The sequence below is a fragment of the Asterias rubens genome, chromosome 22 (genome assembly GCF_902459465.1).
Source record: "Asterias rubens chromosome 22, eAstRub1.3, whole genome shotgun sequence".
Lineage (NCBI taxonomy): Eukaryota > Metazoa > Echinodermata > Asteroidea > Forcipulatida > Asteriidae > Asterias > Asterias rubens.
In genome coordinates this window covers 4171993-4185116 of record NC_047083.1, presented here as the reverse complement: position 1 = coordinate 4185116, position 13124 = coordinate 4171993, and the positions used below count along the sequence as shown (strand labels likewise).

Genomic DNA, 13124 nt, shown 5'->3' with positions numbered 1-13124 from the left:
TTAAGGCCATTGGACACTTTCGGTAAACAGTATTGTCCAAGGCCCACACTTGGTGTATCACAACTTATATATAAAATAACAAACCTGTGAAAATTTAAGCTCAATTGGTCATCGGAGTCGGGAGAAAATAATGGAAAAACCCACCCTTGTTTTCGCATGTCATGACATGTGTTTAAAATAAATCCTTTATTCTCAATATAGAGAATTGATATTGTTTTAATATTTTCTCAAAAAGTATAGCATTTCATGGAATAATATTTCAAGAGAAGTCTTTCACCATTACCTTCTGTAAACCCTGTAAGTTATTTGTAAATCTGTGAACTTTTAATTTTTTTGTCTGTACCGAAAGTGTCCAATGGCTTTAAAAGATAAATAGAAGATTAATGATATAGGAACTTGATTTCCGTTTATAGAGAAATGTCCGGCTGGTAGTTACTATGATGTGACTCGGCATCGGTGCGCACTCTGTCGGTCGGGAACCTACCAGTCCAGCCCACTCATGAACTACTGCGTCAAATGCCCCGGAAATACCACCACAGACGGCGACGGCACAACAAGTTCCTCAGAATGCAAAGGTATGTGAAGAAAAAACTTGTGTTTGTTTGAAGTTAGTCACTGTTGAATCCAATTAAGCTGAACCAAAAATAAATGTGTGTAATGTCACAATTAAATATTGTACGCTTTGTATGTTTGTTTGTTTGCTTGTTTGTTTTGAAAATTGTCTCCACCAATCAAATTGACAAAGATCTACTTACATGTTATATGAAACAAATAATGATGGTTTTTCATTCATGCAATAGTAAGAATAGTTTCATTCGTTGAAGGATGGAATTTTCCAACTCGACCCCGCCTTGTTCAACTCATGAAAAGAGATGATAATAATAATGTAAATGCACCATTGCACTCATAAACATTTATTCATAAATACATCAGACAGTTTCGCTATTCCTATTGGTGGAGAGCGCGTCACGTGGGTGTGTATAAACCTTTGTTTATGACCGGTAAAAAGTGTTAATTCATGGGCGTGACACGCGACCTTGCACCTGTTCTTATAAGACAGTTTCTTCCTTATTGGTCAAAGCAACGGCTGAAACAGTTGTGCCACATCAAGCGATACACGCGACGCGCACAGCATTCCCTTATAAGGAGTTGTTTAACCGAGGGCGGCGGAGGGCTTTACTATTTCATAGCTGGATGGGTGTTGTGTTGTAAGAAATCATTGAACAACTATAATTTTTTTTTACTTTTTGACCAAAAAGTGTTCATGTTTGACCAAAAAGTGTTTGATAATTTACCACGACTTCGCTTGGTAAAATTATCAAGAACCAGGCCTCGTTGGGATTAAACCACTAGTTGAAACCTCTTCACCACACATTGATTCCCTTATTATTTGTATACTTAATTATATTATAATTTTATATTGCTGCTCTGTACAATGTAATCTAAATGTACATTTTGCATTTTTTTTTTTTTTGGGGGGGGGGGGGAATTGTAATGAACTGAATATTTGTAAAGTTAAACTCATTTTGAATGATTATAAAATGATTTTGCTACTTTTTTCCCTGCCTTTGTTATTACCTTTTGCGTCTTTTTTAAATTTGTGTTGTTCTTGAATTTTGTTCACTTTTAATGTTTAAAAATAGATATATAACTATTTTCAACTTTTTTATTGTACATTTGGTGTGGATCCCACACTGAATATTATCTGTACCTTTTTGCATTTTATGAAGTTCGATGCAACTAAACAATGTATTTGATGTGTTGTGGCTGAGACAGCACCGAATTCAAGCTCTGGTGTTTCTGATCAGCAGAGTGTGGGTTTGAGTCCCGGTCTTGGCACTTTTATCCTTAAACAAGACACTTTTAAACCATTATTACTTCGTCCTGTGCATTTTTGTCAACTTTTTATTTATGTTTGACCTTGGAAATACATGTAGAACTATTTTAAACTTACTGTACATTTTATGTAGATCTCACACTGGAGATTATGTGTAACTTTTTGCATTTGTTGTTCAATGCAACTTAACGATTTGTATTAACGGCAAGGTTCTCGCTCATTTTTGGTGTGGTATTTTGTTTTCTTCAAATCATATATTGTTTCAATTTCGAATTGTATTTACTCGGCTTACTTTGATTGCCATACTGTCATAAACAAAGTGATATGATATACATGGTTATCATAATAATTAGAATAGACTGAGTTGCATGTAGTATAGGCTTACAAATGCTAAGAGTTTAGAAAATAATTAAAGGAATGATGCAGAATTGGTAAGAACAAAAATCGTGAAGATCACAGATTTATGTGAAATTTACACGGTCTAATGCCTGATGATAGTAGAAAACGTCCCTTGAAATATTTCTCTCTGAAATATCATATTTGATGAAATATAAATAAAACTATTTTCCCGTTTGGAGTTTATCGCTCAGTGAAGGTTTTGTTCATTTTTGTTTGGGCATCGATGCAGTGCAAAATGTGTGCTCGGGTCTTCACTGCTTTCTCGTGACCGAGATGGCCGATCGCTCTCAAACTTCTACAGGCTTGTCAGTTTATGTTTATGATGGATAGCATAAAGTGATTACACTGCCAGCAACTGTTTTGCTAGCAAAAACCAATTCTGTAATGTTCCTCTAAGTATGGGGGCCAATTTGATGAGCCATGGCTTGTACATGTAGTGTTTAGCCTGTGGACAAATAGAGACAAGACGAAGACAAACAGATAAGTGTGTAGGATGTAGAGAAATTAACAAATCAACTTACAAAATAACAACACCAACATTTAAATCATTAAAAATGGATTAATACTTTATTCAGGTATACATATAGAAAAATATAAAAATGTATGAAAATATATTTCAATGATTCGTAATGAAGCTAGACGGTAGGCTTAATTTATGCTCTAAGTATTTCAATTACTGTTTCAACCTAAACTTAACTTAAAGGATTTGGGTACCTTTTCAAAATGTCCATAGATTTACATTAAACTTACAGGGTTTGAAGATAATGATAGTGGAAAGCTTCCCTTCAAATATTACTTACTAAGGTGCTGTAGTTTTTGAGAAATGAGTAAAACAATGTCATGAAAATACATTTGTAAATGATTAAAATAATTTTTCGAGACAAAGATTATTTTCATGACATTGGTTTTATACGCATTTCCCCAAAAACTACAGCACCTCAGCACGTAGTATTTTCAGGGAAGCTTTCTACTATCATTATCTTCAAACTGTGTAAGATGAGTGTAAATCTATGGACATTGTGTTTTTTGTCCTACAAAAGTTACATAGACCCTTTAACCATCATTGCTTCCAATTTAAAAAAAAAAGTATTTTGGTTTGGGGCGGGTTCCACAGATCGCAAGTGTGGTGGTGTAATTGGAGACTACATGGGTTACATTGAGAGCCCAAACTACCCCGGTAACTACCCCGCCGGGATGGAGTGCGTCTGGAAGGTGGCTGCTCCCAAGGGCCGTAAGATCATCGTGGTGGTGCCTGAAGTCTTCCTACCGGTCGAGGATAACTGCGGGGATCAGATCGTCATGAGGAAGACGAGTAAGTGTGATGGGTGTGGTCCCACGGTGCCACGCCCTATTTTAGATGTTTAAGAGCCTTTCTGCTTCTTCTCACCCATACACTCTCCTTTTGCTGATATTATTATTAGTAGTAAGTAGTAGTAATATTTATTTGGCCATTTCAGAAAGTAAAAAACAATACTTGCAAACCAAGAGTTTTACAGAACTACTTGTAAGAATACAGGCAAAATAGCAACTATGAAGCACTGGCCCTGAAAGAAGATGACTGACAGAGGGTTTTGATACAACAAGGAACATGTGAAGAATAGATGAGAGTGGAGGGTAGGAAATGGGGTGGGAGAGCGAACAGCAGGGAAATAGGAACCAAGACAACCAAGTTAAAGCTGGCCAGGACTATCAAAAGTGTACTTTAACTTTCCACATAATATTGCATTTCTTTTGAACTCCTCGCCAGGTGCACGTTTTTTTTTTGTGTGTTTTTTTTCCTTTCTTCTTTAACCTGGGGAGACCTCTCAGTGAAACACTGTTTTTCAGAGGTGCCCAGAAACTACAAACAAAGATCAACATTTAATCATTGTTCAAATTGGTTCCCTCCATCCTACAATCTAGACTGTTTTAAGGAGTATCAATTCCTATAGTCAGCTCCCCTGAGTTATTTCTATCAATAAAACTTCCTCAATGCTCCAAACTGCAGTTTAAACTTCTTGTTGATTGATTGAAACTTGTTGTTGTTATTTTCACAGTTTCACCCCTGTCCATGACAACATTTGAAACCTGTAAAAATGTTACCCGACCAATTGCATTTACCGCCCAGAGTAAAAAGCTGTGGATTCAATTCAAGTCAGATGCGTTCAACTGTCACTCTGGGTTCCAGATTCACTATGCCACCTACGACGGTAAGAGGACAGACTGGTCCCCTGTTGTTATCCGCACGATAAAGACAGGGTACTTGCTTTCCAGAACCAGTGATTTCATTTGGATACAATTATTTTATTGGATACATGTATATGTGTTTTGATTGGTCCGCAATTTCGGTCCCTGTCTGCATATGAATGTAGGTGAAAGGTGATTATGGACGGGGATTGACCTAAGCTTGAGGCCACGCTCTGGCGTAATTCACAAGCCTCAGAGTGTGACGTCAGATGTTGAGGCTAGTAGACCCCCAGAAACACTTGACAATAGAGGGGCTGCATGTCGGGTCAAATTGAGTTTTATAAGTTTCAGGAATTCTTTTTAGGATAACTGGGGTGGGGTTTATTTTGTACAGAGGAAAGATATGTGTTAAAGTATGACGGTTAGGATTTAAGGACTGGACTTCTTAAATGGTAGTTAGTTTTTGTATTGATTTCTCACTCTTGATACCGGGGGTTGTTAAGTGTTAGGATTTCTTTTAATGGGGTATGCTGCCGATTGCTTATGGAGTTGCTTGTAGTGTCTTTTTTCAAGCCCTCTACAATCCGGTAATTTCTTCCTATATTGACAGAAAACTATGAAGAGCTAATCAAGGACATCGTTGGGGATGGAAGATTATACGAGTCTGATCACCACCAGGAAATTTTAAAGGTAATTTTACAGCTCCTCAATTTCGCTTAAAGACACTATACACTATTGGTAATTGTTAAAGACCAGTCTTCTCACTTGGTGTATCTCAAAATATGCATAAAATAACAAACCTGTCAAAATTTTAGCTTGATTGGTCGTCGGAGTTGCAAGATAACTATGAAGAAGAAAAAAAACACCCTTGTCACGTGAAGTTGTGTGCTTTCAGATGCTTGATTTCGAGACCTCAAATTCTAAATCTGAGGGCTCAAAATCAAATTCGTGGAAAATTACTTCTTTCTCGAAAACTACATTACTTAATTCCAGGCTTTATGTCCCTGGCTTTTGTTTTGTTTATGTTTGTAATTTGTATGTGTTTTTATGACAAATAAATAATAATAATAATAATAACAATAATAATAGTAATATTAATAATAAAAAGATACTTTGACTAGTCCCAGCGACCTTGTTATAACAATAACAAGAGTCAACTGTATACTAGAAATAAGGCGAGCAGTGTGTGGAGTTGTTGCTTCTTCATTAAAGTGGATTTTTCTATTTTTTTTTGTTCAGGACAAGGAAAGACTGACTGCGTTACTGGAGGTGATTGCTCACCCGGAGATGTACTATACATATAGCCAAGAGGAATCCATGAATATGCTACCACATTCTTTCATTAAACTCCTCCGGGGAAAAATAGCTCGCTTCTTCTACCCCTGATACCCTGTTTCAAAATACTATTGATATACCCCACCTCTTATAAAAACTATATTTTTTTGTTCTTTTTGGTTTTCTTTGTTATACTTTAAGTTCTACCCCCTTTCAATCCTGAGTTTTTCTGTTATTTATTCAGGGTATAACAACTAATTGCAATTCAACATACATGTACTATTAGTACCCCACCACTTATAAAAAAACTATACTTCTATCCCCTCTATCGGTTTTCTTTGTTGAGTTATACTTTATGTTCTATCCCCTTTCTGCCATGAGTATTCCGTTATTTATTTAGGGTATAACAATAATGTGATTTAATATACTATTGATACCCCACTTCTTATAACAGCTGTATTTGGTTCTACACCTTTCTATCTGTTTTATTTGTTATTCTTTATGTTCTACCCCCTTTCTACCATGAGTATTCCGTTATTTATTTATGGTATAACATCAAAATGATATTCCAGATACTATTGATAGCCCACTTATAACAGCTGTATTATAATCTACCCCTTGCTATCTGTTTTCTGTGTTATACTTTATGTTCTACCCCCTTTCTACCACGCATGTTCCGTTATTTATTTAAGGTATAACACCAAAATGATATTCCAGATTGATAGCCCACTTCTTATAACAGCTGTATTATAATCTACCCCTTGCTATCTGTTTGCTGTGTTATACTTTATGTTCTACCCCCTTTCTACCACGCATATTCCGTTATTTATATAGGGTATAGCAAACAAATGTAATTTAAGATACTATTGGTAGATATTTTTATTTTCTGGCTACTATCATTTGTCTTTTGGACCCAGTATAATTTTTTCTGGATACGCCTTATTTTCTATTCATTATTTCTTCTGCTAATAAGGCTAGTATCCTTGCTTTATCCTTTGAAAAATTAATTATTGTTATTTGTTATTATTATTATTATTTAATATTCGAGAGGTGGGGGTGGTATTTTTCTGTCACTTTTTTATTTTATGTTTATTTTATTTTATTATTTGTACATAGATTCAGAAAAATAAATAAAGGTATTAAGGTTCAATGTATTCCATGATTGTTTGAAAGGGGAAAATACTTTGAGCAAAGTTTTATAGGCACTGGACACCTTTGGTAATTGTCAAAGACCAGTCTTCTCACCTGGTGTATCTCAACATATCCATAAAATAACAAAACCTGTGAAAAATTTGAGCTTAATTAGTCGTCGAAGTTGCGAGATAATAATGAAAGAAAAAAACACCCTTGTAACTAGACGTTGTGAGCATTCAGATACTTGATTTCGAGACCTCAAATTCAAATATATTAGTGGAAAATCACCTCTTTTTTTTCGAAAACTTTGTTCCTTCAGAGGGGGCCGTTTCTCAAAATGTTTTATTCTATCAACAGCTCTCCATTGCTTGTTGACAAGTAAGTTTTTATGTTAATAATTATTGTGAGTGATTACCAATTGTGTCCACTGCCTTTAAGTTATACTGGATATTGTGTCGTCTTAAACATACATGTCTAGTTTTGTTGTTAAAATATTATTATTATTATTATTATTATTATTATTATTATTATTATTATTATTATTATTATTATTATTATTATTATTATTATTATTATTATTATTATTATTATTATTATTATTATTATTATTATTATTGTTATTGTTATTGTTATTATTATTGTTATTGTTATTGTTATTGTTATTGTTATTGTTATTGTTATTGTTATTGTTATTGTTATTATTATTATTATTATTATTATTTCTTAAAAAAAAACTATATTATCAAAGAGCAATCGTTTGGAAAAGCTTACTGCCATAATTAAACATATTTATAAAGAACATTTCTTGATGTGCTTATTAACAGAAGTCTTAACTTGTAAATAACAAATAATGCATAATAAATAGATTCGTTTGTCTGTACAGTGTGTGTGCGTCGCACGGCGACTAAAAGTTAATTAAAACAAATTAATAAAAAAGCAGTGTTTTCCATTTTAAACAACAGTTTTTATAAGTATCTGCCGTATGATCAGCAAATTTCCCCCCTTTAATTAATTATCTACTTAATTTTAATAATGAACTTTTACCAAAGTATGTATTAATTGTCTAATTCTAATAAATGCCATACATTTATGACCATAATATTTTAAGTTGTATATAAAACAAACTAATTAATTGTTGCTTTTCTCCACCAGTAAATTTAAAATCCCTCTGGAGATTGTGAGTGACCTGTCTGTCTTTAGTTACCAATAATGACCTTATTTGAGTCCGGCAGTTTGTTAAATATGGACTGCTGATACAGGTCCGTTACCACTGTACAAAGCAAAAGACGTGTAAATAGATTTTGCCCTGTGTGCGATGCAGCACCATCGTTTAAACTTAATTTATACAGGCATGTGAGATTTCCTCTTTTAAGCTGAGTTCCTCTTGATTGGTTTTGATTTTGTTTTTCTTCACTTTCTGTGTATTAGAATGTTATCTTTTCCTCTTGTTTTTTTGGCCTGGTTTTCTCTTTTCCAATTCTATCATGGATAGTTAAAGGCCTGCTCACACGCCTGTTTACATTTTACTTGACTCATCCAGCCTTCAATACTGATCAAGGTGATCTGAAAATTGCAGACTTTATTTTACTTTATCTGCCCTTTGACCTTTGTGCTAACCTGCTCTTTGACTTTTGTTTTACCTGCCCTTTGACCTTTGTGTGAGGTCATGCCTATAGTTGTACTTTTCAATCTGGGTACAGGTATTTGACCTTTGTTTTACCTGCCCTTTGACCTTTGTCTTACCTGCCCTTTGACCTTTGTTTTACCTGCCCATTGACCTTTGTGTGAGGTCATGCCTATAGTTGTACTTTTCAATCTGGGTACAGGTATTGACCCCTTGCACGCATGTCACACGCGGCGACTGTGCCATGCCGACCATTTTGGTTGGCAATAGGTTTATATGTAAACGCTGCATCGCCCAAAATGCGCACTTCACTGAATAACGCACAATGACATTGCCCACCAATACAATATGGCGCATGTAAGATTATTCTGATGATGGCGTAAGGTGAATTGCTATTTTCCCGGCTTACTACATGTATATCAAAATGTGTGTTACAAGTGTAGGCGTACTGGTCACCAAAATCGAAATGAGAAGAGACAAGAATCAGAATCGTGACCTAGTTTAATCAGAGAATTTTTTTAATTTGAACCAAAAACTAAGAAAAGGTTTATCTCTGTTGTACGGGCGATACTCGGCAGAGATGGACATTTGTGAGAATCAGTTTCAACATTGAACTCAATTAGAGATATTGAATTAAAGACACTGGACACTATTGATAATTGTCTAAGACCAGTCTGACTGTCGTCTCTCTTGGTGTATCTCAACATATGCAAAACCCGCAGTGAAAATTTGAACCATGCTGGTTGAAGTTGCGAGATAATAATGGAAGAAAAAAAACACCCTTGTCACACGAAGTTGTGTGCTTTCATATGCTTGATTTTGGGATCTTGAAATCAAATTTGTGGAAAATGAGTTCTTTTCGAAAACTATGTTACTTCAGAGGGAGCTGTTTCTCTCACAATTTTCACATACTATCAAAACCCCATTACACGTTATCAAGTAAGGGTTTTTGCTAATAATTATTTTAAGTAATAACCAATAGTGTCCATTGCCTTTAAAACCCTAACACCACCAGGTGTGTCCCATCTTGAGTTTACTGGCCTGACGGTGAAATTACTGGCCTCGGGTGTGTGGTCCAGTGTCAGATTTGAGCCCTGTTCTTTGTAAATTAAGATAAGGTACATTTTTTGCAGCACTATCTCCTAACCAGAATGTTCACCCAATTATAAGGTATACGTGGTATTGTTAAGAAAACCGCTGGTGCACTCAATATGAATCAAGTATGGTAGTATTCTTGCTCGATTTGAATTTTTTTTTACATAGAATTCATTAGACCAATGCTTTAAAGTATGTTTTTTGTTGTCCAATTTGGGTAAAAACAACTTGGCAGTATTGTAAAAAATAATGTCTGAAGAGAAATTTCTGTTACCAGTAAGCATTACTGAGCTTGTCTTATCTTAAAGGCAGTGGACACTATTGGTAATTGTCAAAGACTAGCCTTTGGTGTATCTCAACATATGCATAAAATAACAAACCTGTAAAAATTTTAGCTCAATCGGTCATCGAACTTGCGAGATAATAATGAAAGAAAAAACACCCTTGTCACACGAAGTTGTGTCTGTTCAGATGGTTGATTTCGAGACCTCAAGTTCTAAATCTGAGGTCTCGAAATCAAATTCGAAAACTATGGCACTTCAAAGGGAGCCGTTTCTCACAATGTTTTATACTATCAAGTTCTCGTTACCAAGAAAGGTTTTATGCTAATAATTATTTGGAGTAATTACCAATAGTGTCCACTGCCTTTAAATAATAATAATAAACTACATTTATAAAGCGCATAATATGAATAAACATCTCTATGCGCTAAAGGGAAGGTATACGTTTGGTTCAAACCACTCTTTAAAATTTATGGCAATAAAGACTTACTTGGGTAGAAGTGAGCAGCTACAGATAGCATAAAGCATTGTGAGAATCATTTCACTTGAGTTAATGCGGTCATGGATTAAAGGAATCAGTTTTTGTTCCCCAATCTTTTTATTTGAGATACATTACTGTCAGAAACATTTTTCAGGTTGGGTTTTCATTTGTAACAACAAGACTCCAATCTTGTAACTATCCCACTTCTGACACCATGGTAATAGTTACAAGGTTGGAGACTTGTTGTTACAAGTTGAAACACAATTGGTTTATTGAGTGTAATGTATTCGTACATTATGTTAATGTGTATATGCTAATGAGCAGAGGTTGAGCATGCGCACTGCATTGCTGTGTGACATACACTGGGCTTACTAGCATATGAATAAACATGAGTGAAGACATGTACAAGTCCTTCGTAAGTATTATCACAACACTTCCTGCGAGTATTAAACTGCTCTGGAGATATCTCAAAAACTCTACATTTTAAAAATAAATGTTCACAGGGTACTTGCTAATGTAGGATTAAAACAATCGAGTGGTTCCAAAATCTAAAAGGTATGTGTTCCCTTTTAGAAATGTTAGCAATTGGGTTGTGAAGTCCATCAATTCTTTGCATGGCGCAAAATGTTTGTAGAAACTCTGAGTTCTACAAGGTTTAACTAGAAGGTTAAAGGTTAAAGTATTCAGTATTATTTAATTTAGATGAATAATTAAAAACAGTCTAGTGGATTAAAGGCTAGATCAAAATGCACTGTTGTCATGGAATAAAAAAATGCAGATTTATAAAAAAAAACACTGTGATTTACTTCAATGGTTTCATTAATAAGGGTGTCGTGACTGCTAAGTGGTTTTAAGCATGGACTTTATGTGCTGGTGGTTAAGTCATCTGAGTGTGGGTTCGAATCCCGGTCATGACACTTGTGTCCTTGAGCCAGATGCTTAACTATGATTGCTTCTCTCCACCCAGGGGTATAAATGGGTACCTGTGAGGGTAGAGGTTGATATTGTTAGCTTTTGGAGCAGCTCGGGCTGTATACTCCCCAGGGAATGTGGTTGGCCCAGTGAAGTTTTACACACACTTGTAGGTTTCAATCGATCAAATAAATCCCTCGATCAAAAGCAAACTAATCAACTAACAATCAATCATTAAATCTCTTAAAGGAAATGTTGCCTTGGGTCGGTCGAGTTGGTCTTTGAAAAGCGTATGTAATCGTTCGTAATAGAATGCATATGATTAGGAAGTTATTTTAAAAGTAGAATGTAATGATCCACGCAAGTTTCACTCGATATTGCGTGGTTTTCCTTTTACCTCGTCGACAAACACGGTCGGCCATTTTATTATATGGGAGTCAAATTTTTGACTCCATAAAATGGCCCACCGTGTTAGTTCACAAAGTAAAAGGAAAAGCACACAATTTCGAGTCAAATGTGTGTGGATCATTGTATTCTACTTTTTAAACATCTTTCTAACCGTATGCATTTTATAACCAACGGTTACAGACGCTTAATTCAAAGACCAACTCGACCGATTCAAGGCAACGTGTTCCTCTAATACTTGTCATGTAAACCATCGATCATTCATTGAAGCACCAGGCTAGCATGGTGGTCAATCAGATATCTGCATTGCACGACGTTGCGTGTTCGAATTCCACTCTAGTGGTTTCCCTGTGGATTTCTTTTCACAGAACTTGGGAAAGTACAGAGTTTACAGTTAAAGCAATCGCACAACATCGGTAAGTGTCCAAAGGCCCACACTTTGTGTATCACCACTTATATATAAAATAACAAACCTGTGAAAATTTAGGCTCAATCTGTCATCGGAGTCGGGAGAAAATAACGGGAAAACCCACCCTTGTTTCCGCACGTTTCACCGTGTCATGGCATGTGTTTAAAATAAATCTGTTATTCTCGATATTGAGAATTGATAATTGTTTTAATGTTTTCTCAAAAAGTAAAGCATTTCATTGAATAATATTTCAAGGGAAGTCTTTCACCATTACCTTCTGTAAACCCTGTAAGTTATTTGTAAATCTTTTTGTTCCGTTCAGCAAGTGTCCAATAGCTTTAATACAAATTGGTGTACGGATAAAAACTAATTACATTCAATTATTTTGATAAAAAGATACACAAACACAAAAGAAAACAAAATACACTTAAACAAAACTCAGCTGCAACTCAAAACTATTTATTCTCTGAATTAAGCAACTTCTAATCGGTTTGACACAATGTTTAAGCACTTTTCTTCATCTAACTGCATAAAGCTGTGTACATGTGTCCGCTGAGTACAGACGCATTCATCACATTGGCAAAGACCTTTCCGTTCTTGATAAACAAACTGCCCTGGTTGGCATTGACGGTCGAATGTTGGCAAACCATCAAATTGTGTTAACAGATGTTGTAAGAAAATTACACATTTTGTGCAAACTTTGAATAAAATAAAATACCTCCCATGATTATTTGCTATACGTACGAACAAAATCAACACTTTCTGTACATTCTGTAATATTGTTTCAAACTGGGGCCATCTGTTTTTCTTTTTCATTTTTGGCTTGTTCATACTTTTCCAACCTTGGACTGTGAAGTTGCATTAGACAAGTTTATAGCAGACTCTCTTCATTTACCTATCATTTCTAGACCACAGTGGATGATTACATTAAAGGAACACGTTGCCTTGGATCGGTCGAGTTGGTCTTTGAAAAGCGTCTGTAACCGTTTGCTATAACATGCAGATGGTTAGAAAGATATTTTACAAGTACAATAAAATGATCCACACAAATGTGCCTCGAAATTGCACGGTTTTCCTTTTACTTTGCGAACTAACATGGTCGAGCG

General features: G+C 35.2%; 1 protein-coding gene across 4 annotated transcripts in view; it reads left to right on the top strand.

The window, feature by feature from the left end:
- Nucleotides 1-6949, top strand: part of LOC117305329 (signal peptide, CUB and EGF-like domain-containing protein 2) — a 36687-nt gene extending 29738 nt beyond the window's left edge. For all 4 annotated transcript variants that reach the window (XM_033790191.1, XM_033790190.1, XM_033790192.1 and 1 more), the window contains exons 18-22: nt 414-575; nt 3351-3548; nt 4273-4425; nt 5013-5092; nt 5642-6949. In XM_033790191.1, the coding sequence (XP_033646082.1) occupies nt 414-575; nt 3351-3548; nt 4273-4425; nt 5013-5092; nt 5642-5788 (740 nt within the window). In that variant the 3' untranslated portion in view covers nt 5789-6949. The remainder of the gene's footprint in view (nt 1-413; nt 576-3350; nt 3549-4272; nt 4426-5012; nt 5093-5641) is intronic.
- Nucleotides 6950-13124: the final 6175 nt, after the last annotated feature.